Source organism: Sprattus sprattus, assembly GCF_963457725.1.
Source record: "Sprattus sprattus genome assembly, chromosome: 8".
NCBI classification, from domain to species: domain Eukaryota; kingdom Metazoa; phylum Chordata; class Actinopteri; order Clupeiformes; family Clupeidae; genus Sprattus; species Sprattus sprattus.
Window position 1 is genome coordinate 20,258,329 of NC_137927.1, and position 25,455 is coordinate 20,283,783.

The 25,455-nt window shown below is 44.8% G+C and overlaps 2 protein-coding genes across 2 annotated transcripts in view; both read left to right on the forward strand.

Annotated features, from left to right (window-relative positions):
• Positions 1–472: 472 nt before the first annotated feature.
• Positions 473–2,082, forward strand: LOC308369681 (ZP domain-containing protein-like; the record flags this gene model as incomplete). Its single annotated transcript, XM_080844188.1, has 6 exons — positions 473–524; positions 614–798; positions 896–1,296; positions 1,373–1,469; positions 1,568–1,772; positions 1,946–2,082. 6 exons carry the CDS (start codon positions 473–475, stop codon positions 2,080–2,082), a joined length of 1,077 nt encoding a protein of 358 aa, XP_080700314.1.
• A 2,353-nt stretch (positions 2,083–4,435) lies between these two features.
• The window catches only part of ppfia1 (PTPRF interacting protein alpha 1), a 43,339-nt gene continuing 22,319 nt past the window's right edge, over positions 4,436–25,455 (forward strand). The window contains exons 1-8 of the mRNA XM_080843844.1: positions 4,436–5,396; positions 7,644–7,907; positions 20,051–20,152; positions 21,421–21,585; positions 21,794–21,868; positions 23,177–23,278; positions 24,321–24,533; positions 24,820–24,966. Coding sequence (XP_080699970.1) covers positions 7,644–7,907; positions 20,051–20,152; positions 21,421–21,585; positions 21,794–21,868; positions 23,177–23,278; positions 24,321–24,533; positions 24,820–24,966 — 1,068 coding nt within the window. The 5' untranslated portion in view covers positions 4,436–5,396. The remainder of the gene's footprint in view (positions 5,397–7,643; positions 7,908–20,050; positions 20,153–21,420; positions 21,586–21,793; positions 21,869–23,176; positions 23,279–24,320; positions 24,534–24,819; positions 24,967–25,455) is intronic.

Below are 25,455 nucleotides of genomic sequence, written 5' to 3' on the forward strand. Positions count from 1 at the left end.
AAACCTACCGATAGCTGGCTGCCAGCAAGCAGCTTAATTTACTTTGGAGCCGACATATGTGTATTTTGCGATATATTGAGTTGGGCGTGGGGTGACCACACTGTTTAATACACAGCTGGCACCTTTGCGCCTGTGTTTTGTGCTTTGGGGAAGCGGGGAAAAACGACATATCCCTCTTAATCTCTCAGGGTACCTTATGTCATACCACAAGTCCCGTAGGCACACTGTTTAACCATGCTGCTCAGACCTCAAAGTTGTCGGACTCTCTTCTCTTAGTAGCGGTTGCTAAGGTATAATTGGACAAGGGCCGTTCTAGGGAGGAGTTTCGCGATCGGTCAATTGTAAATTCAGATTCAGTAAGTCAATATTCTAAAGCTGTGCTGAACACTCCAAATTCCTCCATTAACTTGCATGGGCATTAACCAGTAAACATACTGTACTTACTTTCAGTTCCACCTTCTATCAGTCTGACATGAGATGTGTCATTGTTCATGTTGGACTTGATCATGTTGGACCTCACCAGGGTTTGTGTTTTCCATTTTCCCAAGCATTGAATAAATGGTAAAGGATACAAGTTTGTTTTCATATAATTAACTATAAATAACATCCACAGTTGCTTCAGCTAAAGTGATTTGCTCTGAGAATTTTATGGCGGTTGAAGTGGACAAATCACTATCAGACAGCATCCGACTAAATGAGGATCACCTACGACTCACCGACCCATCCTGCACACTCTACTCCAATGGCAGTCATGTCTTTGCCAACATGTCTCTCAACACCTGTGGCACTGAGATGGAGGTGAATAACCATATCAAGCCCTACCAAATATATGTCAAATCTATCTTCAGAAAAAGTATATACTATAAAATATATTAATTCCATTTCTTTTTAAAAGGAAGATGAAAACAATCTCATCTTCAGGAATGAAATTGTGTCATTTGATAACCCAAATGACATAATAACAAGAGACCAACAGGTGGAGCTGAGGTTCTTCTGCAAGTACCCTAAAGAAAGCCGTGTGTCCTTAGAGTTTGATGCTCACAGAGGCCCTAATGTATTCATACAAAAAGGATTTGGAACTTTCAGCTTTGAGTTTGAATTCTTCCAATCAAGTCAATTTCATAATCGTAAGGACCCCAACTCCTATCCTCTGGAGTATGATCTTGGTGAGATGATGTACCTGCAGATTGAAGCCGTCTCTCCAGTCAACAACACAGAGCTCTTTGTGGAGTCATGCACTGCCAGTCCCAGTGATCACTCTCAAGCCCATGTTTCCTATGCAATCATTCAAAATGGGTAAGCTTGACACATATTGTAGATACTGGGAATGTCTGTCATGTTATGTTCTAAACATGTCATGTTCTACACATAGGTGCAAGGAAGATGAAACAGTGCAATTCTACTCGAGCCATACTAATAAAGTCCAGTTTGGAATGAAGGCATTTAAATTCATTGGATGGCAGGACCAGGTAACAGATGGTGGAATCACAGACTTCTCTCTGAATGAACAAGCCTCATTTATGTTTAGATAGTATGTTCTGTATTCAATTGGTTTCTCTCCCAAAAGGTTTACATCACTTGCTCAGTCATACTGTGTGAGGCTGGCCATCCCAACACCAGATGTTCTCAGGGCTGCACCAATGCCACTGCCCCACCTGCAGTGCATCACCATCACAGGAGAGAGGTGACCATTCAGACCACCAGTCACTCCATCTCCCAGGGGCCAGTGCGGCTCAGCAGGAGTGCCGACATCAAGAGTGCTCCAAGCACAGGTGACTATCCTCCTGTGTACCTCCCAGTGTCTCTTGGGCACTCCCAAAATGCACTCAATAAATCACAGTTTGATGCAATAGTATTTCCTTTTGGCTAAGTTCTCTTACATGTACATACCAGTCCCATGCAGTGTGTAACTGTGACTATTTCTTCTGCTACTATTTTCTTTCAGTGATAAATGATGGATTGAACATGAATCTTGTTTTCCTCACTGGATGCCTGCTGGCAGTTGTTGCCATGGTGTGTGGTGTACTGATCTACACAAGGCGACCTAGGATTGAATATCAGTTACTACCTTCTTCCAACTAGGTAGCCTTCATGCATAGCACATATACAGAGACTTGTCTTGAAACAAACTATATACACTCCTGGGTTGTGTTTAAAAATGATTAGATAGATGCACATTATTTCCATATGAAATAATTACATATTTCTTTTATTGTTTAGGTTGTGTTTAAAAATGGCTTAAACATCTGATTAGATAGATACACATTATAGTTCCATGTGAAATAGTTACATATTACTTTTATTTTTTGGGTTGTGATTAAAAAAGGCTAAAAACAGCTGATTAGATAAATTGACATTATTTCCATGTGAAATAATAACATATTACTTTTATTTTTTTGGGTTGTGTTTGAAAATGGCTTAAACTGCTGATTAGATAGATACACATTATTTCCATGTGAAATAATTACTTATTTCTTTTATTTTTTGAGTTGTGTTTAAAAATGGCTTAAACAGCTGGTTAGATAGATTCACATTATTTCCATGTGAAATAATTACATATTACTTTTATTTCTTAGAAAATGTAACTGTTGGTTTTAAATGCATGTTTTTACCAAATTATGACTATATGATTCGTGTGTATAGTCAAGCTTATATACTTAGGTTTAGTTAGGATCACTACCCTTACTGCGGCTATTTTCTAGTAAATGTTCCATTATCTTCTCCACAAAAAACGGTCTAAACATGTATGGTATGGTAATAAAGGTTTCTTAAACTGGTTTAATAAAGTAAATAAACTCTCTATTTGAAAGACTGGCTGAAGAAGATCATGTCTAAAGACACTAAGGATAGCTATGTGTGGATCATCCTGTCTAGCATAGTACATTTGGTTTGCTGAAATAAATTCAAAAACACTTATGCCACCTTTCAAATGTACTTTTGGCGGGATTGACATCTCCTGACATCTCCGTCATTATTCCTCTGTTTTACAGCACATGGACACACTTTGTTTAATTTGCCCTCTGCTGTTCCACCCCGGTCTGTTGTAGGTGCAGGAGAAGGCACGGGGTGGTTCACAGTGTCACGTTTGACCCTCTTGGACCCTGTGGAAATTCCATGAATTCCAGGCATTCTCTGTGTACCCTACATATTGTCTGCTGTGATTAGATGGCTGTTTTTTGTCAGCCTGATTAGAGACTCAGAAAAACTAGTTGGTGATGTTTGTCCTGACAGTGGCAATCTTAAACATTTTCAGTTCTGTTTCAAGTCCGCAGTGTTAAAAAGAAAGAGTGAGAAGTGAGTTAACAACAATGGAAAAGAAGAGAACAACGAAGAGAAACAGGGAAGGAAAATGAAAAGGGCATATTTCAGCATTCACACTGACGATAATTAATCAATGGTATTGGTTGGCAATTTCTTTCATTAAAAAAAATCCAGATGACTTTACTGTGTTACAAAGGAGAGTACATTAATTTAATAAAAAAAAATCAGTTATGACTGTAAAAACAGTATACCAAAACCGTTAATTCAACAAAAAGCTCATTCACATGTGGGCAATTGCACATGAATACAAAGGAGAAGAAACAAGCAAATCCCAAAGTCAGACTCTTCAACTAGTTGGCAGGTCAGTTACAGGACCCATGTGACTTATGACTCAAACTCTACACAAACCAGCATCAGACTTCTCTTTCTTTCATATACGTAATGCCACAAAGGAACAAACACTTGGATGTGTGTTTTCTCCCCCGGGAAGCAGGGATATTCTGTTTTAATGAAATCGGATTGGTTGGCTTTTGATGAAAATGTATGCTAATGCTTACAGTCTGCCAGACAAAGGGTGGCATAGTCCCCATGTCATTTCTCAGGAACAGGCTGAAGTAAGAGTGATCTAATTTTAGTTGCTGAAATGGGGACAAAAGTGAGTGGGCAGGGGGTTGGGGTCATGGGCCACATGACTCTCTTGGGGTGAAGAGACCAGAAGACCAGACAGTGGTAGGGAGACGTAACCAGAGAGGGTCTGAGGGATGAGGACAGAAAGTGGCTCTGTCAGATAATTCTAATCTTGTTCTGCTTAAAGCGGTGCTTAAAGTGTCAGGAGAGAGAAAGAGAAAATGTAACACTATATGAGTACAAAAACATCTTCTATGCAATATATTTTTTTATAATAAAATAATAACAATTACAGCAAAAATAATAAATGTTTTACAAGTTGTATAATGCTCTTAGCTCACCTAGAGAGTATATTTTTTGTTCATATTTTAATCTGCTGTGCCCCGCACTGGCCTATGGCTATTCGCGTTGAGGAAGGCTGGAGCTTCTCTGCGTGTTCTCCCCCGAGTCGAGCCACGTACTAACGTCACCAGCACGCATTGACTTTTCCGGAGAGCAGGAAACGGCAGATAACAGCACAGTGACTTCTCCGCCGACTGGGAGAGGGACGGCTTCCATCGAACAGGGTTTCGGGAAAACTGAGATTCAAACGCTGTCCTATGCTGGATTTAATTATTTCAAAGTGGGCGAAACCAAAATGATCGCGGATAACTACAGGTTTTCGCGGTGGATCTTGTATTTAGGACACAGATAAGTTTTCCTGGTCTCCGGGAGCTCCAAGGTTTCTCCTGGATCTAGCCGTCGGCTTTTATTTTGCTCCGCTCTACTTGGTGACGCGGCTCAACAGCAAAGAAGTGATATTGAAGAAATACATTTGGATGTTTACTTTTCACAACGTTGCCTTGAGTACTCATTTACTCGTTTGCTGGTCCACCGAACGCACTTTTGGTGCCTTACTTGTTTCCACACCAGAATATTGTTGAGTATTCCCTCGCCATCAAATGAGTTGGCTAATGTTAGCTTGTTAGCGTCATCGCTAGCCTTGTTCAGCTCTTTAGCTTGGTAGCTAGCTGGCTTACCAAGTGAGCCAGCTTGCTAGTTAGTGGGGCACGGGGTTTAGCGAAATCTAAGTTTAAATACATGGTTACAGAGCTTTAATTCCTGCCATAATTGTTTGGCAGAACATACGACATCAGGACTACAATGGCAAGCAGTACTAGAAGTTGATATATGTCACACACAACTGCCAGCACAGCAAAATCATGCAATACATCCACATATCCAGATAGCAAGCTAGCACTTGATTCAGATAATTGTCCAATGTTGGTGTGGTTTATGAGGCCTCTGGATTTTTTTCCCTTCCTGTGGCGAAAATTTCACAGACCGATTTTTTTCTCAGTTGATGGATTTTATGATTTTTGATGGCTTTGAGGATTATTACAACTTCACCGTTATATTCGAGGGCAAAACAACTGTAGGATAACCGGTGTCAGATTACATTTCAGATAACAAACTGTTCATGAAAACAAAAGAAAAGTGGACTTGACGGAAATCTAAACTGTGCGAAGGTAAAACTACATGTTGATATTTGATACCATACTTGACTTTAACTAATAGTAGTTATGTTATCCATGCATTTAGGACTTACATTTATGTTACATACATGTATTTAAGCTTAAGGTGATGACAGAGCGTTAGCGTTTGTTGAATTCATTCTAGTTCGGTTATGTCTGACGTTTTAATCTGGTTATCCCTCTTCCCATAATTATATGAAATGTTTACAGATTTGTTTTTCAGTTGTAGTCCTGTGGGTATGCCATATACTTTTGCTTGACTTCTCCCCTATTTTTCTAATTGAAGTGATGAGAACAATATGTATTTTAACTCATCCTCATCCTCGTCTGAAGTGGGTTAGGTAGCTGCCTTCAACACTAACCTTGTTGTTTGTTAGCCAGGCCTGCTAATTTCCCAGTTTATGTGTGGTAACGTTATTCATTCAAGCTAAATCCCAGCACACGTTAGAGAGAGCATTGTCATTTCTTCCTTTTGTGTATTTCTTTTAATTTTGGAAGATAAAGTGAATAATTTATAAGTGTCATCATTTGAAAGTGGAATGAATTGTTGCTAATAGCGAAAATAGTAGTTTTCACGTACGTTAGAAGATTGCCAAACTAGACAATTTGCTTGTTAGTGAGTTTAATTTTACCCTCCACGGGGGCAAATTTTGTTTTCGTTTGCTAAAAAACATGACGTTGTTCACGCAGAGCTTGACTTGGGGCAGAACGATTTTTACTTCGCTAATACACATATATTTTAGACAAACTAAACGCTTTTTATAAAAGCGTTACAGATATTTGTCTTGAGGGTATGGATGATGCACATGTTACAGTTGTTTACTCTGGCTAGGAGGCCTCCCAGACAGCACCTCAGTGGTAAAGGTTTAAAAATGAATTCTTCAGTTTTTCCACATTATTCAGTAACATCGCCGCATGAAGACAAATCGATGGTTCGCCTCATTTAAAATTTCGGGGCTACAGTAGGGCATGACAGAATCTCAGTTTGCAAGGGAAAGACAAGCATCCTCCTAGTGCCATCTGTCAATCTGTCTCGTGCGGCTGAAAGTATAGCCCCTCCCCCTTCAGTGATCTTCATTCTGATGCTTTCGTCGCTTGACCTCGTTATGAGAGTCCATTTGCCTAGTGAAATTAGGGTAACCCTTTTTTCTCTCCAGGATTTGTGATACCCAACTGCTAGTCCTGCTGGATTTGTCAAGTCGGTATGGGTGTTGTGTTGTTGTTTGGTAGTGGGGGTGGGGTGTGCTATTGCCATTGCCAGGGTAGTCTCCTCAGTACACGTTAAATGGATGCTACGGCTGGGTTTCAAGTGGGCACTGAAGTGAAACGATGTCTTTTGAACGTTATTGGCGTTGGGATTTTTTTTCTCGCCCTTTAGCAACTTTGAATGCATCCATGCTGATTTGTTGAACCTCTGTCAGGCTCTGGTCTGCAAGTCTTCTCACATGATCTCTGAATGTCTGGATAACCACTTCAAACTGTCCAGTGACATAATTAACCCCCCTCCTGTTAAAGGGGAGCTAGGATATGCTGTAGATTTAGATCTAATTCCACCATAGAGGTAGGCCAATAGTGTAGTGTGCCTTTGCACTCGTCCATGTGTGTGTGCGTGGAGACGGCACCCAAGCTCTTTGGAATGTTCTGTTTAGCTTTACAACATGGCCAGGCTGTCTACGCTTTTGTCTGAGAAAAAGATGTGCTTTTTGAGCTATTGATGTATTGTAGATCTGTCAATTAATACAGATTGAAGTCTTTTCTTACTGTTACATCCCATTATTATATTATAGAATTATTAATATTTGTTAAGTTGCCCTGGTGAGATAGATTGTGAATATCTTTTTTTTGGGGGGGGGGGGGGGGTACTAAATGTGGTGTAAGGTTCTAGAGCATAAAGAAATGTGATTTCTCACTTCAACAGAACAGAAAGCTGGTGCATAAATCCACACTTTGAGAACTGAAAAGTAGGCTCTACCGGTACAGTGCTTAAAGCCTAAGGGCAGTTTCTTCCCTTCACACCTGCAGTGACCGGGCAGTTTCTTCCCTTCACACCTGCAGTGACCGTGCCATTTGTTTGGGTTGTCAACATTCGGGGGCAGGCACATTTCAAGAAAAAAAGGAGAGTAGAAAGTGTTGTTAGTAGTTGTCACACTAGTATTTCTTTAGTTTATCCCGCCTTCAGGTAGATGTAGCTAATGATTGTGAATTACAGAATGTGTTTCAAGCTGTGATTGTTTCCTGCAGATGATGTGCGAGGTGATGCCCACTATCAGTGAGGCAGAGGTGGGCCATGGGAATGGCAACGGCAGGGGGTCCGGATCCCCGCTGCAGTCGGACTCCGAGGGCCACTTTGAGTCACTGATGGTGTCCATGCTGGAGGAGAGGGACCGGCTCCTGGAAACCCTGAGGGAGACCCAGGAGAACTTAGGCCTGACCCAGAGCAAGCTGCATGAAGTCAGCCACGAGAGAGACTCTCTCCAGAGGCAGCTCAACTCTGCTCTGCCCCAGGTAAGCACCCAGTCGACCCAGGTCGCAGCAGCAAGGACGGTATTCTATTCTGGATGGAGGAGATCCTTCTAGTGTGGGGTGTAAGAGCATTATCTGTTGCCAGCAGTACTGATGACGATGGACCTCTGATTTTTGCTAGTGGCTAGTGCATAGTTGCTTTTGTTATATAAATACCAAGCTTGCTTTTTGTAGCAGGCACCAGATAGAATATTTATATACAACTTAAAGTTTAGGATTTAAGTATTTAGTAGCATCTACACAGTTAAAAAACATTTCCAAATGTTTGAGTGTTTATGGGACTATGTGTTCCCCCTTAACCCTCTCTCTTGGATATATTCGGAGAAAACGCAAAGCATGCTACACCAATATTTACCATGGGCAGAGTTCAGGGAGATGGGGGAAGGGGTTATGAGGGGTATTTCAGTGGTTGGATCAAAGGCAGTATTTCAGGCCATCCTCTTCAGCAGATGGCCAAACTGATTTGAGACGCAACTGTGGACCTTGTAGATGGGGAGGCTAGAATTTCAGTCATTGTCTATTGGACATATCCCTTGGGATCTGATGGCTTCATGTTGGTAATATCTGTCTTTGTCTTTCCATGGTCTGCACGAAGCTGTAGAAATTCTAGAATGTCTATGAACAAAGCTCCCTCCTCAAAACTGCTTGTCAGATTTATCAATATTCTCAACATGATCTAAGAAACGGGTGAAGTGTTCCAAGTAGAACTTCTCCACCAATCAGTTACACAAGCCTTTTTGTCATCTCTGCTCACTTACATCATCGTGTCATCGTGAGATTAAAAGGGTGCTATCTTTCAAACACCTTTTAATCTCTGATCCACATGCCACAGGCCAGTTAGACATGACTGTGTCATGGTAGGTATTTATTTAAAGAACCCTAGATCTCAGCGTCAGGCTGTAGTGATTTGCCCCCTTGTTAAACTAGAGGAAAACCTTTAAAAGAAACCTGATGAGAATAGCACATGAGCTGTAACTCCAGTTTCTATGTGCCCAACAACGTCTGTTTATGTTTCCTGTGAGTGTTTCCTCACCATGTATATTTAGCTGTTGTGTTCAATTTGGATACATTGAAGGAGTTTCCTGTCAAACCTATTTTGGACCGTTTTGCACCACTGTACACAGCTTTTTTTTATTGGAGAGTGGAGTGCAGTTAGAATGATCTTCTCTTCAGTACTGAAGGTGAAATGATGGTTTGCAGTGCTAGGAAGGAATGTGTTGTGAAATGCTTTCATACTATATTACACTTTAACTTTCATCTGACAGCTAGGTTTTCTTTGATCGTGTGTGTGTGTGTGTGTGTGTGTGTGTGTGTGTGTGTTTGTGTTTGAGTTTGAGTGAGAGACAGAGAGAGAGGGAGACTGATGTAGACTACAGCATTCACCATCAGTGTTAATGAGGCTTTGTTTTTCAACGTGGAAAATATTCCCTTTTATCCACATTTGTCTGCACACCTGATTGTAAATGGTTTAGTCTCCGCTGCAAGTCCGTACTTGCATTCTGTGTTTTTCGTCTGTAGAAAGTAGGCGTGACAGACATGAGGTACCTTCTCCAGAACTGCATGATGCATGAAAAATTCTTCAGAGAAATGAAAGTTCATCTAGCCATGAGGCCGTTCATGGAGCAGCTCAAAAGTTCCAAACATTTGTCAGTTAATACCACCTTCTGTTTTAACAACTATGAGCGATTGTCATAGTTAAATATAAAAATTTGTGAAGTGCATCCTAATCATTTTAGTAATTTGGCTACATTCATGGATTAAGGCTGTTGAACATCATAAAATATTGCTCGCAAATGGCCCCCGAACTGGGCATATCTCTCCAATGGTTGCTGCTAAACCTACCGTGGCCCGTTTTTCAGTTGAGTTCATATAATGGCAATAATTTCTCATTTATCACTTGACTATCAGTTGGAACTATTTGGCACTGTCTTTTGAAGTGTGTGTGTGTGTGTGTGTGTGTGTGTGTGTGTGTGTGTGTGGCCTGTGGCAGTCCGCAATTCTAGCGAAATGTTGTCGATATTTGTCAACAGCCAATCAAATCACTTTATAGCCCAGCCCCAGTTCATAGCAACAGAAGATGAGATAGAGTCCACACAGAAACTCTTGTGATTGTGATCTCGAGCATTGGGCCACCTTGCCTGGTGGTTTGGATGTCTTGAGATTTCAGAGTGATCCTCTGAGGCCGTGTAGAGAGTTTTGGCTTCTGAAACACACAGAAAAGTGATGAACAGGGATTATGTCACATAGATTTAGATGCACGCCGAGAACTCTGCAGAATGGGTTAGGAGCAGTGTGTTTATTGAGGAACTCCGCAGAATGGGTTAGGAGCAGTGTGTTTATTGAGGAACTCCGCAGAATGGGTTAGGAGCAGTGTGTTTATTGAGGAACTCCACAGAATGGGTTAGGAGCAGTGTGTTTATTGAGGAACTCCGCAGAATGGGTTAGGAGCAGTGTGTTTATTGAGGAACTCCGCAGAATGGGTTAGGAGGAGCAGTGTGTTTATTGAGGGGCAAGGGCTAGAAGAGAAAGATTGCTCTGCATTTGAGCAAGTTATTTAATTTGTGATGAATGGCTGCATACTGCTAATTGATGGTTCTTCCACTATTGCAGAAAGAAAGGGCGTTTAGGCCTCTAAATCAGTTTTATTTAGAAGCACATGTACCCGTTGGACAAATCCCAAGGCAGGCGTGGTCTCTCTCTCTCCTTCCCTCCCACTTCTCTCTGCAGGGATGTTCTGGCCTTCACATAGAATAATAAATGGCACCACAGAGAGAGAGAGGGAGAGAGAGGAGAGAGCAGGAACGTATATGTGCTGAAGTAAAGGAGGTGCGGGTGGTGGACGAGTTGGCATTCTCAAGAGGGTTGGCAGACATGTGTAGCTCGGGGCCTCAGTGTAGCCGCCTGCTCGTCTCCAGCTGGTATTCCTGTTGTTTATGTTGATGAAACTGATTTATGAAAATGTGTTTGTGATGCTGCTGGCATTCAAAGCTTGACAGTGCAGAGTGAGGTAGGGAAGCCTAGACCAGTCTGACTTGATGTAACAGCAGCCTACATACAAGAATTGGTTGCTCGGACAACAAAAAGCTCTCAAATGAAATAAGACCAGACTTCTTTTCATGTTCAAGGCCATTGCTACCATGAATCAGAAACAACTGAAAAAACTTAGCCGAAATTGACACACAACTTTATGAAGGGTTATTCTTGTCTTTGTCCAGATTCTGCAATATGTCCTGTGATGGTTGAGGCGATTTCTCTTGTACCTAGTGGCCATGCTGACATTGTGTTCATTAATTGGAAGCAAGAGTAATGTCCCCATTCATTGTCTTTTCCAGTGAGTTATGAAAACCTGACCCACTTGGGTCAAGTACAAATCTGTGGTTTAAAGTGAATAATAGGATGGTACCCATTGGTGGAAGGCTTCAAATGGCTGCTCAGGTTATGTGAGTGTGGTTGTGTTGTCACCTTTCTTTGAAATTGCCTGCCTTTAATGTGGTGTCCCAGTAAAGTAGCCGGACATGGTGAGCTGTACCCTCAAGGAAAGTGTGTGTGTGTGTGTGTGTGTGTGTGTGTGTGTGTGTGTGTGTGTGTGTTGCAGCACATAAGAGAGGGGGTGTGAGTTTGCATAAACTCTTTACATCCTTCCTGTCCTGTCGTGAGAGCATTTTAAATAGATGGTTCCTTTGGCCTGGTTTTCCTGGAGACTGCCTGATAACCACTGCCTCAGACAACCAGCCCTCAAACCCACCAGCCCCCCTACTTGCCCTCTCTGCCCCCTCTTTGGTCCTCCAATGTCCTCCTGGAGAGCTTGACTAGTCGGGTGTGGAATGCACCAGCATTCCGAGGTGGCAGGGGCGCATGTATGGTGTGAGACTTAGAGGGTGTGATGCCTCCCGATCACGTCTCATGGCGACTTCTAGTCTATGTGTGTGTGGTCTGCCCTTCGCCTTTTTTTTTTTCTCCCTGCGAGCCGGGAGGCAGGATGGTTGTTTAGGGGTGCTACGGTATGTGAAAAGGTCACTCGTGCTTTTGGTGCATGCCGCGCTCCCCAGTGAAGCACAGCTCCCGGGGCTGCCAGCTAGGCGGCCAGCCGCGGGCTCCCATGGGCACGGAGCACAGCTGAGGGGGCTTTATTTGAAGCGATCTCCCTTTGATTGGGCTAATTGTGCCGCGCCAGTGCAAGCGCTGGAGTGTGTGGCTGGTTAAGTGTGCAGTTTGGTTGAAGTGGTGTCGTAGCTTAACCCTTTGCATCTCTCTTTCTCTCACCCTGGTTCTGTGAGAGCATTGGATCTGTAAATTAGGATGGCACAGAGGCGGCTTTGTGCTGCTGGGAGAGCACAGCCCACTTCACGTGACTTTTTTTTCTTTCCTTCTTTCTTTCTTTCTTTCTTCCTTCCTCGCTGTCTCTCTTTAAGTAATTGGGATGAGGGAAAACAAAGTGGGAGGGAATAAGGGAGCGTGTGAGTGAGTCTGAGAACTCGCTGGCTCGCTGTTGACTGGTCTTGTGATCCTCGTCCAGGAATGAAGGAAAGGTGAATCAAAATGAGAGGGGTGGAAGGAGAGTGAAAAACAAAAGGGTATAGGCCTAATGCTACACTGTCTCTCCTCTGGATCTTTTTTTTTTTTTCCTCCCCCAAACCATTTGCCTTCCAGTCGAAGGCTTTTCACCCCCGAGCTGTTACAGTGTGAGCTGTTACAGTGTGCTACTTCGTTTCCTTTGAGTTTATTCAGTGCCCATTAAAGGAGGGGTGGGTGGGGGGGCATTATTGATTTTCCTGCAGAATCCAGCCGGCTGTATGCTGTGTATCCATGGAAAGTCTGACAGTGAAATTCCATTCACGCTCGTATGAGTGTATGTATTAGAGAGAGAATGAGAGAGAGAGAGAGAGAGAGGGTCTCTTTTTTTTTTTTTTTTTTCCATGGAGTGAAAATATTCAGGAGCAGTGCCAGCCATGGCTCTGGCTGAAGTGAAGAACATTCTGGAGAAGGCTTTTGCCTCCAGGAAGGCCTACATAGACTCCTCAGTCCATTATTAAGACTCATGTCAAGCACGGTGCTCATTCTGTATTGAGACTACAGGCCTAACAGTCATGAGCTTTCTCAGTATCCCTCAGTCATCAACCGTTTATCATGGTCTTCCTCCATCGCTCTCATATGGCTTCTGTATCTATTGAACACGACAGAGTGGATAGGTTGCAGCGGCTTGGGTATTGGAGTGAAGTTATGAACCTGTGGCATCCTGTATGGAATGTAGCACTTCTTGGCTCAAAAGATGGGCTTTTGCCTGCACTCAACACCGCACAAGTTCTCCCAGTAGGTCCTGTGCGAGTAAGATCTTGCTTTTTGTTTCTCGCTGTTTACATAGCGTTGTTAGCCACAACAGAACTGTAGAGTGAGTGAGTGGCTGTTGTGTCAACAGATTTTTTTTTCTGCCCTTGGAGATAAAGGGTTCAGTGTCTCAACTAATCCTAAACCTCAACAAGACGCAGATCTGTGTAGATTAGAGGGTGGTCCATCCAGATAATCCAGTATTTCGAGGAGGGTGGGCAAACAGAGTTGGGTGTATAGTCTCTGTGTAGTCTCATAAGAGTCTGGAGTCAGGCCGCCTGTTCACTACCACACTTAAATGCTGTCCTCATGTCAGAGTGCCAATGTCTGATTGGGATCAGGTTCCTCAAACACGTGATTTGAGCTTTAGGCCAAAATATTGCATATACTGGTTGTACTTAGCTAGCAATGTGTACTTGCCAATCGACTGTAGGGTCAGTGGCCTTCTGTAGGGCAAAGTTCTTGCCTCTGATTGTGGCTTTTATTTGTTTTTATCCAGTTACGCAGTTAAACAGTATTTTTCTTTTGTGTGTGCTTTATGTGAGTGTGTGTTGCTTTAGCATGAGGGAAGAGGAAAATCTCCTTACCGCAGAGCTCAATCCTCACAAGGTCCTGTTGAATGGAGAACACAGGGCAGAAACACACACACGCACACACACACACACGCGCTCACGCACGCACACACACAGTACATTCCACAGCTCTGAGGCTTGCAAGAAATCTCTTTATATATCTGTGGCCTTCCAGAAAAGTAATTATGTTGGAATGCATTATGTACTGTAACAAACACAGCATTGCTTTAGATCCAAACATAGTTGGATGAAAGATACAGGAGGATTGCCAGCTTGCTCCTTTTATGTTCAGGAATTGGTGAAGAACATCATTTCATCTTCATCTTGCTTCTAGATGATCTAAAGAGGTGAGCAGGTACACAAACACAAGATGGTGAGTGACAGACAGACAGATAGTGAGGTTGAGAAGAAAGAATGGAGAGGGGGAGAAAAAGAAAAAGAGCAGGAGACATAGACAAATGCAAAAAGGAGAGAAAGGGAGAGAGAGACACAGACAGACAGACAGGCAAGCAGGCAGACAGACAGACAAAGGCTGTGTTGTTCCAAGCGCCGTGCAGTTTGCCAAGGCTGACTCGATGCCAGATGTGAGTTTAAATAGCTAGCTTAAAGAGACCCACGCGCATGTTTAAGCCACAGCAGTAGAACCAGCACAGGCTGCAGGAGCAAAGATGGCCACAGGCCCAGCTTAACTCAGGCCAACCCCCCCCCCCCCCCCCCCCCCTCACACACACACACACACACACACACACACACACACACACACACACACACACACACACACACTCACACACACTCTCTCTCTTACCCTCATACACGCACCCCAGACCCTCTCTGGGCCCCTCAGAGCACATGCACACACAGCCTGAGGCCTCTTCCAGCAAAGTCAAAGCCCTGCTCCACAGGAAGAGAGGAGGGATTATATAAGAAGCAAGGTAGGACCCAGTCTGCACTCAAGCAGAAGGAGGTTGCGCCACATCGCCGGGCAGCCCACGATTGTAAACATGGTGATTTTAAGATGGGGGTGGAAGTTCACACATCGCTAATGAGGTTGAGCAAATTCTTCTGCTCAAAGAGGAAATAGAGTTTCACTGGTTAATAAAGCTAGTGTGTGTTTTTTTTCTTTTTTTTTTTTTTTTTTTTTAGCAAGAAACATCTAGGAAAAATAAACAAGCAAATCAACAGCCTTGTCACCAGGGAGAGCATCTTGACAGCCTCACGCCGGGCACTCCCAGGACGACATGTCAAAACTCCACTCAACCATACTGCTTCACCATGTTGCTTTTGGCTGAGTGCCCTCTCCCCCGAGAGCTCAACTGTGGGCTTTTTTTTGTGAGTGACTATGTAGCAAGGCCCTGCATTGTGTGTGTCTGTGTGTGTGTGTGTGTGTGTGTGTGTGTGTGTTGCGTGAACCCTAGGCAGATAGGGTCTGAGTGACAGACAAGCTGCTCTTCTGTAACCTCATCCTCATGCTTTTACCTGCATAACATCTGCCTAGCGACAGGCAGCGGGAGCCCCAGCATGAGCCTTCCTCATTAGCACCCAGTCCTTCACTGTGCATATTTCATGAGTAGTTAAGGAGAAGCGTGTGTGTTTGTAATGTCTGAAATGCCTGCAGACTTATTACTGCTAGTGCCTATGGGGCCTACGTGGTTGCCTTTATCTACTTGCATTATTATGCCGTTGAATATGGGTTTCCTCTTGATTCTGATTGAGGGAAGACCCTGTCAAGCGGTTTGTGTGTGCCAGGCGGACGGCGCGCTCTGACCTGTAACATCCCCATCTGCCAGCAGGGTACATACCCCCCCACATACACACACCGTTTGTTGTGCCAAGGCCCTTTCCCAGTCCTCTCCACCTTCTCCACACCCCATGGGCCCTGAAAACGATCCGAGTCAGCTGCAGGGGTAACGGGAGAAGCACCCCCAGTGTCGCCTGCCGGCAGCAGCAATGACGCCTGGGCCTCCCTCTCTGTGTGCTTTCCCCGCAGCCGCCATGACGCCCGGTCCACCCTCTCCGTTTGCTTTCCTTGAAGCCCTGTAAAACCACAGAAGCGTCAGGCGCATTCTGAGCATAGACCAGTGGGGAGCTGAGGGGAAAGGGCAATGGGGTACTTGCATTTGAAAAAGCCAGCATGAGAAAGGAATGCCCTGTCAATGCTGAACTGTTTGAATGTCAAGCAAAGCCCAATACTTGTTTATATTCAGTGTTTTGAACGTGTCAAGCTGGTGCCTGTGTGTTGACATACAGAGATGAGAGTGGATGTTTTTACACTCCTCTTATTAGAGGAGGGGATTTATGTTTTATACTTGACCAGTAAGAAATAGTTTAAGCAATTTGTGATTTACTTAATGGGGGACCAATCTTTGTTTTCCATGGCAGATACGATAATGATTATCTCCGACAAAACCAGGACTATAACCAATATTTCAGGCTGATAATTGATTATCTGTAATATGAGCTGCAATGTGTGTGCAAGGGGGTGCACGACACGTTCATATAAAACGATGTACGAGAGAGAGATAGGACCTTCTCAAAGGGGGCTACTATTGACGTTGTGGTAAAATGTATTCATTCATTTATAAAAACCTTATTTTGGCTCTGCAACAGATGCCTAACACTATTTCAAAAACATTCAATTATCGGACAAACTATGGCAATCATTGCGTTATAAATGAAGCGAATTGATGCATCTTTTAGGTTGAATTTCAATCATAAACTTTGAAATATCAAACCTTTAAACTAGCCTGTGTGTCCACACTTTTTTATTTGAAATAGATATACAGTCCATCATGTTTGTTAAATGTGTTGTGTCAAACTGTTGCAACCTATTGCATAAGTGCCCCAATTAGTCCTTATTACAAGTCCTTATTTTCTTTTATACTCCTAACTTGTTTAGTAGCTAGGGGTAGCTAACACAGATTCCTAAAGGTCCAAATGGCCTAATGCATTTTGGTTTACCACAAGGGTTTGACCACGGCGACCCTTTTGCTTGATTCTTATCTTCCATTCTTGTTTCCGGCAGAAGGTCCGAGACCCAGCACCTCAACACCTGATAACAGCATTTCGTTGTTTTGGCCAATGAGGGAATTTTGTGGAAAGAATGTTAGCCATACCTATAGCATTTTTATCTAACAGAGGAGATGCATTGGGGTGGTACAAGCATTGGTTTTTAAAATGTAATTATTTTGTATTTATTTTTATGATAATCATACAATCATTTCAAACGTCTGCCCCAATGATCTAACAACCAGATAATCGGGCGACCCCTATTACATCATGCATAGGCACTTGCAAGCATAATCAACCAGTAGGAACTCTTGAGAAATACACAATTAATGTCATGTAATGTGATCTATAAGACTGATCCAGTCACATAAACCTGGCTGGCAAGAACACTAATGTTCCATTCCTCTCTTAGTAATACCCAACTCACTAGCAGTTATGTCACTGGTGAAAGGAATCATACGTTATTGGTTGCAACCTTATAGTCTGGTTTAGAAGGTCGGTAGCCTGCACCATCTGTTTTTACCAGTTTCAATGAACACACCCCGGAATGTGGCTTAATGCTTCCCAGAGGAATGTCTTGTCTGTGAGGATGTAACACAGAAGTAAAGTAGGATATTTAAACAGACCTCTCGTAACCAGCCTGTGAAACCTTGTTTTTATAGGTGTAAGAGACCTTTGAACTGTGCCTTTCTGAAAAGTAACTTGTTTGTTTCCACTTGTTTGTTTAGTCATGAACTAATCAAGAGTAATTATACTTAGGCAAAATTGGCAGAGTTCTCTCTCAACCTCCTCTGATTGGTTTACTGTTGTGTGATGTCACTGGGTGGTGGGCGACAGGCAGAGCGATTATAGAAATCTTTATCCTCCTCCATGCTTTATTCTGCTTAATCTTCCCCCTCTTTGTCATCATTCTCTGCTGTGCTATGGGACCGTGCCATTGGTTACTTCTTCTGTATTCACAGAATTTATCACCTCACAAATGCCACATTCCTGGCTGTTCCTGCCCTTTTTTCCTGTGGGTTAATGACCTGCAGAGCAACCTGTAACATGGTGTAATTTGATGATTGTGTGTGTGTGTACACATCTGTGTCTGTGTGTGTGTGTGTGTGTGTGTGTGTGAGAGTGTGAGTGTGTGTGTGCGCGCACACTCCTGTGAGATAAGCCTTCATGGGCAAATAGTTATTTTAATTAACTGGCCCTGCTTGTGCTTCTCTGTCTTGCGTAAAAAGCCACCCAGGAAGGATGAGTCACACACGATGATGGTCTAACACTAAGTGGTCCTCGTTTACCGTGTGCGTTTGAACAAACAGACGCCGTGCCACCTGTTTTTCCATGACTGATATTTGTCTAATGCCCTGACTGCATGTTCACGCCGTCCTGCTCACGTTGTTCTCGCTCTTCCGTCTCCCTGTCCGATTTATTTTGTTTGTCTTTCTCTTCTTGTTTCCTCTTTTCTCACTTTCTCTTTTCAACCTGCAGTTTTCTCATTAGCTTTTAAATCGATACACTCGTGTTTTTTTTATCTACCTTATCTCCTCATAAACAGTTGCTTTTGGCTCCTGTCAGTGTTTCATCTGTTTGACCTTAAACCCGTAGTTGGGCCCACCTTCCTCTGCCTCTGCTGTTTAGCCACTCATCCCATTACAGGCCGTCTGGCTGGCTGTCTGGTGGAGGGCTCAGCCCCCCCCCCCCCCCCCCCATTGCTGCTGACGTGAATAGAAGCCATTGTCTGCCACAATTAATTTCTCCAGGCCACTCACCGTTGACCGGCTCCTACCAGAGGGAGGCACCTGCTGTGGTGGTGTCTGATGTCAGTAGTGTGGGTTCTTTTTGGCAGAAAACTGTACACACGTACGCTGACCTCATAAATCCAGAAGGCAGTCATCGGCTGCCATATCTGGAGTTGGAAGGAAGTGTCAGTCATGAACCCAGCTGCATACTAGCGGGGTCTCTTGAAGAATTTGGCACTCAAATACAATTCCCCTTTAACTCGCCTTCCACCTTTTGCTTTAGGATTACTTGACATCAGAACCCACTTCCAAATCCAGTGTGCGAAGAGCTGTTTGCGTGTGTGTGTGTGTGTGTGTATGTGTGCAAGCGAGTGTGTTGAGTGTGTGATCCCTGGACTCCCATCTCCCAAGAGGAGGACAAGACACGAGGACTCTGGGTCAGATATGCAGAGGAGCAGAATTAAATATCCAAGCGCTCCTCAGCCTCAGCCCCTCCGTGTCGACCCTTAGCCTCACCTCACCGTTAGCCTCTGCAAAGCTAAGTGTTATGTTTCGGGAGCATGGTAGCATACCATCTGCAGCCCTGGTGTCAAATGTTATGCACAGATGATGTGTATTTGCTATATGACCTCATTCTGACTTGGCAGAAGCTTCGGTAGACTGCAGTGTTTCATTGCGTGGCGTCTTGGGCGGCCCTTCCCCCCATATCCAATTTCATGTCATTTCCCTGACGGAAGGCGCCCTGACACTGCAGAAGGAAGTGAAATCTCGTCACTGGGTGCTCCCTAAGGCAGCGAGGCAGTGATGAAAGGCGGTCGCTGAGTGCTTGTCGGTCACAGTTTACGCCTGTCTGAACACTCAGCACGGTGCTCAGAGCCTGCTCCGCAAAAGATGGCTGTCGATTGGCATCCAGTGTTGAATGTTGCATTGTTATGAAGAAAAAGGCAATAAAAGGCTTGTGTGCCTTTGTGTTGTTTATTGTTGGCTGCAAAACACAAGCTTTCCCACATTAGAAATATCCTTGGTTCCACTTGCATTTCTTCTGAAGTGGTGTGGCTGGCCGTAGGCTTGGACTTTGTCCTTGGGGCTAAAACGTGAGTCACACACATTCTTCATGAGCAATCATGCATTTAATCTGCAAAAACATATGCTGATCTAGTAACTAGATCACACTCGTAAGTAAGCTTTATGTGCAAAAAAAACAGGGTTTGTGGTTGGATAGAACAAAGATTGCAATCCATAGGTTTTGCTTGTGATTTTTGGCTGTGTCTACCATTAGATGCGTTGTTTTTGACTGGACAACAAAGTGCACGGTGATGACAAGTTCAATCTGTTTGGGTGGGACTGCTTATGTTAGACTGCATTCTGGGACGGATTTCTTGTGTTGCTGCTGTGGCCTAACGGGATGGTGTTGTTGTTGTTGTTGTTGTTGTTGTTGTTGTTGTTGGTTGTTGAGTGGCCTAACGGGATGGTGGTGTGTTGTTGTGTGCAGGAGTTTGCAGCGCTGACCAAGGAGGTGAACATGTGCCGCGAGCAGCTCCTTGAGAGGGAGGAGGAGATCGCCGAGCTGAAGGCTGAGCGCAACAATACACGGGTAAGAGAAGACTTACACACACACACACACACACACACACACACACACACACACTCCCAAACAGTATGCAGGCAGTATGCTTTCGCATAGGTGTTCTGTAATGGAAAATACTGTCTTGCACAACAATTCCAGCATCTGAGTGAGGTTGTCCAAAACAATGTCAATGTGGACCTTTGAGCTGCAGATTGTGGCCCTGTCTGACCTCTAATGACTGTCAGGTTTAGATAGGATACCTGGATTGGTTTATGCATGGGTAAGCAATCCTGCAGAGCAGTAAATGATACAAGCAGTAACCCCCGTGGTGCAGACTGTAATATGGGCCACTGGCAGCAGTGTGCGCCCCTCAGGCCATAGGGGTTTTCACAGTCACACTAGTCACACTACACACGTCTCTGCATTGTATTCTGAGTTGGAGGCAAAGTTTACATTGAATGGATGTCACTCAACGCCCCTGTTTCTGTGTGTGGGGTGCTAAAGGTATGTGAATATGGGTTTGCTCAGAGGTATGACTGACTGTGCTTTTTGATGAGTGAGAGAGTGTTTTTAGGGAAGACTGTGGCCCCCTCTGGTATTTGCTATGTGGATTAGGAGGCTTTACTAACGAGAGGGACGGAGCACACTGCAGGGTCACAGACGTGGGCCGCCATAGGTTAATCCCCTCGCCATGTTATCCACGCTTCCTCCTAGCCCAGGGCTGCTATACGTCAGCCTGAGAAAGGGGAGGCCCATGTTTAGGTGGGGGCTTAATCCAAGTGTGGCTTGCTGCTGCCTGACACACTTGGCAGGGACCCAGCTCAACAGAGTAGTGAGTGAGAGAGAGGGAGAGAGGGAGGAGAGAGGGATTAGAGGGAGCCACAGAGGGGATGAGTTTGGGCTTTGTCATCCTAACGGGCCTGATGGGATCCCACTGTGCTGCACAGCACAACTGAGTGACAGGATTGTGTGTGTGTGTGTGTTTGTACGTGCACATGTTTTTGTGTGTCCCAAAACCAGTCAATATGCAGCATTCTGCCTTGCACACAACTCTCTGCAACGCTCTATGTACTCCTACAAAGTGCGTTCACAGACAGCCACATCCACAATGGCACTGACATTCATCCTTGGGTGCGTTCCCTTGGACGAAATTGTCCCACAGTGTGGTCACATTAGATGTGTAATTCGATTGAAGCCCATTTGTTTGTGTGTTTGTTTGTTTGTAATGCACCTTCACTGTATTTCATAATGACTTATTCATTCCTACTGACTTCTCTCTCCTTCTCTGACTGTAGTTGTTGCTGGAGCATCTGGAGTGTCTGGTGTCTCGACACGAGCGCTCTCTGAGGATGACTGTGGTGAAGAGGCAGGCCCAGTCTCCAGCTGGCGTGTCCAGTGAGGTGGAGGTGCTCAAGGCCCTCAAATCTCTGTTTGAGCACCACAAAGCCCTGGACGAGAAGGTGGGGAAGCAGGCCTGCTCATGACAGACCCCGTGAAACATTGAGCTTGATGTTTGCTGCCTCCATTGAGGACAATTAATACTGGTCTCAGATACATTCAGAAATCGTTTATATGTCAAAACAAAACTTCACCAAAAATCTTTGTGTGTTTGTGTATGTGTTGTCATTGAAATTTGCCTTAACTCAACATGTGTTTTTGTGTCTTCAGGTTCGGGAGAGGCTCCGGGTAGCACTTGAGCGGTGTAGTGCCTTGGAGGAACAGCTGACAAATACTAACAAGGAGGTACGACATAAACACACACACACTAATACACACACAAACACAGTAATACACACACACACACACATACACACACACTCAAACATGGCCAATTGTTCTCCACTCGGGCTGCGTTGCAGTCTTAGCCAGCCTTTGCCACACGGCTTCCCCTGAGGAATGTGGAGCACTGGTGTGTAATTTGTGCTGTAAGCACCTGCTTTGCCTCCATTAACGAATCCCTCACCAATGACCAAAAGCAGGCAACCTCATCAGGACCAACCAGTTTAGCAGACCTGGCACTGGAAAGAAGAAGTGCCGATGAGTCACTAACCTGCTGTCAGCTTTGTGTTATGTCTCACCAAACCACTCCCTGTTCATCAATAGTGAGCTCATGAATTACCCAGAAGTGCCAGAACATTCCCCCGAGTCAAGGTCTCTCAAGAACTGTCAGCATCAGCATGTCTTTATTAGAGGGCATGTTTCCGCGTCTTGTTTTTAGTTTAAATTGAAGGCAGCGCCAACAAATAGTTTAGGATAAAAGTAGGTTCTCTCTTGTTGTTGTTGTTGTTGTTGTCGTAAGACTACAAAATATTGTGCATTGCATTGTTCATCACAGCCCTCTGTAATCTTCTCTTTGCCCATTGTTCCGTTTTATACTCCTTCTCTTTGCTGCTCTCGCGGTCACTAGCCCTTGCCTCTGAGCGAGCCTGTGATGAGATTAACATTGACAAAAGGGAGCAGGGAGCATGATGGGAGAGTGGCCTAGATTTTTTTTCTCTCTGTTGTGCGTGCCCGTGCCCGTGCCCGTGATCTTGCCCGTGCTCTCATGTGTTTGTGTATTTGCCTTTGTATTGAAAATTCTGCAGAGGTGAATTACTCAACCAGAAATGACCCAGACGCACTCTGGAGGACTTGGATGGTACCACTCAAATATGCTCTCATACACACATGCACCCGCACACAGTCACACATATGCCCTCATTGACGCGTACATCCGCACTCACAGTATATTTGAGGTTTGAATAATTCTAAGAACTGCCTGTCTGTGCAGTTAGTCCTCTGTGGGGTGTCTGAGTTAAGCTTGTAATATCCACACACACACACTCACACACACTCACAAGCTAGTGTGTCAACATTAGTGGAGTCTCTGACAGTATCAGTGTTTAGCTGCTGGTGGTCTGCTGTTGCACTCAACAAATTTCTGCACTCAGCCAAAAAACCCTCCTAGCATACACACCATCTGCTCCACTTTCATGGCCTCTGTTTTTTCTGTGAATGTATTAAGTGAGAGCTCTCTCTCTCTCTCTCTCTCTCTCTCTCTCTCTCTCTCAGATCCACTTCCTACGCGAGCAGAACAATCAGAAGAAGGTGCTGCTTGACGGCATGAACGAAATCAACCACAACTCAGAGAACATGCCCAGCACAAATGGCAAGGTAGGCTCAACACCCGCACCCACCCCCCCCTCCACGTCCCTTTGCCCAGAGATACGGGCCTATCTGCGTCAGCGCCGAGCATAGCAGATGGTGCCGCCCTGCTTTCCACCAACCATTCTGTCCATCCGTTCATGCGCGTGCGGCGAAGCCCGCTACGTCTGGCGCTGGTCTCGCTCACGACATACATACCAACGGCCTGTATTTGGGATTCACTTCGACTTGAGCGTTCACCATTGTGTTTGTTCAAACAGGCTATTTAAATGAATAAATGATGTGTAGCCTGGCTGGATCAGATGGTGTAATATAAGTCATATGAGAGGGCCTAAAACAGGCGCTGGGCTTATTTGATTAAAGGGAGCGGGGGGGGGGGGGGGGGGTGGGGGTGGAGGGGGGGACTGTTGGGTGAGGCGCTGGGTGCTGTGTTGAAGCTTCTGCACAGCGGGGGGTTGGTGCTGATTTAAATTGCATTAGAAAACCCTGCCCCGCCCCGCCCCAACCTTTAGGGCCAGTTGAACTTGAGTCACCCCTGGGAACCCTTTATGTCGAGGACAAACTCGAATAGAAGCTCTGCACACACAGGCCCATTATCCCTGACGCAGCACCAAAACAGCTCTGAAAACAGTTCAGATGAGCTGAACACTATACCTGTTGTGTTTTTATTTGTAGTTTATATCCCCTGGACACATAAGAGCATAGAACGGCCTCTGAATTATCCTCTGATTATTAGAATTATCCCCTACTAAAAGCTAGATGTTGTGTATTCACTGTCAGACTCTATGATCTGGCACTAAGTAGCATTGAGCGTCCTTCTCCTGTAGCTTAACTGGTGAACTGGGATCTCAAGTGCCCCTGTTGTTACCACTTTAAAGTGGCCTTGCAGGGATTCTGGTTTGGTACGCTGATCTTTTGCTCTGCCTGTCCTTTGTTTGTCATGGAAGTCACCAGTTTACTCACTACTGTACACTCCTTTACTCAGTAACCGTTGCTAAATGTGTTTTTGTAATAACTTTGATCTTGATGTGTTTGCTGGCTGTGTGTGCAGCGCTCTTCGGACGGCTCGGAGGAGGACGTTGGGAGGGTGATGGAGCTGCAGGAGCTCCTGGACCGTCAGAGCAAGGAGGTGCTGCAGATGAAGGAGCGCATCGTGTGCCTGACGGGCCGTGTGGCCGAGCTGGAGGAGGACCTGGACACGGCCCGCAAGGACCTCATCAAGTCCGAGGACATGAGCACGCGTCTGCAGAGGGACATCCGAGAGGTGAGGAGGCATGGACACCACACGGGCGATGTTACTGGACAGGAGATAGAAATCAAACATCTTAATAAACAGAAGGGGGATAGCTGTACAAACATCAACTGTAGTAGTCATTGATATATTCCATGGAATCTGTAGTAATTCACAGAGTTGCACTGATTGAATTGATAAAAACATCAGGTAACTTGATACATGTTTTTGCACTGGTGTGTTCTTAAGCTTTTCCCTCTTGCCATATGTATATGTATTTGAAGGCTCCTCATAATTGGATTTGTTTCTCCCATGTCAGTCCATGGCCCAGAAAGAGGACATGGAGGAGCGCATCACCACACTGGAGAAGCGCTACCTGGCCGCTCAGAGGGAGGCCACATCGGTGCATGACCTCAACGACAAGCTGGAGAATGAGATTGCCAACAAGGAATCCCTCTTCCGCCAGGTGAGACACTGACAGGCTCAGCACTGCTGGCTCCTGGGGGCTCTCCCTCTGCTCCCTGTCCTGTCCTTGTGAGATTTAGGGCAGGGACAGACAGGACAAGTTGATTTAGGGCAGGGACAGACAGGACAAGTTGATTTGGGGCAGGGACAGACAGGACCAGTTGATTTGGGACAGGGACAGACAGGACCAGTTGATTTGGGACAGGGACAGACAGGACAAGTTGATTTAGGGCAGGGACAGACAGGACAAGTTGATTTAGGGCAGGGACAGACAGGACCAGTTGATTTAGGGCAGGGACAGACAGGACCAGTTGATTTAACCACACAGGTGAACCAGAACATTGCAGTTGTGCGGTTCTCCAGTCATCACATAATGGCTGTTTTGGCCATCTGGAGGATTTGAGTACAGGTTTAAATATCCCATATTGCATTATGTGCACTTCTATACACAACCCCATGATGGCAGAGCCATGTGGCTGAGTATGACGGA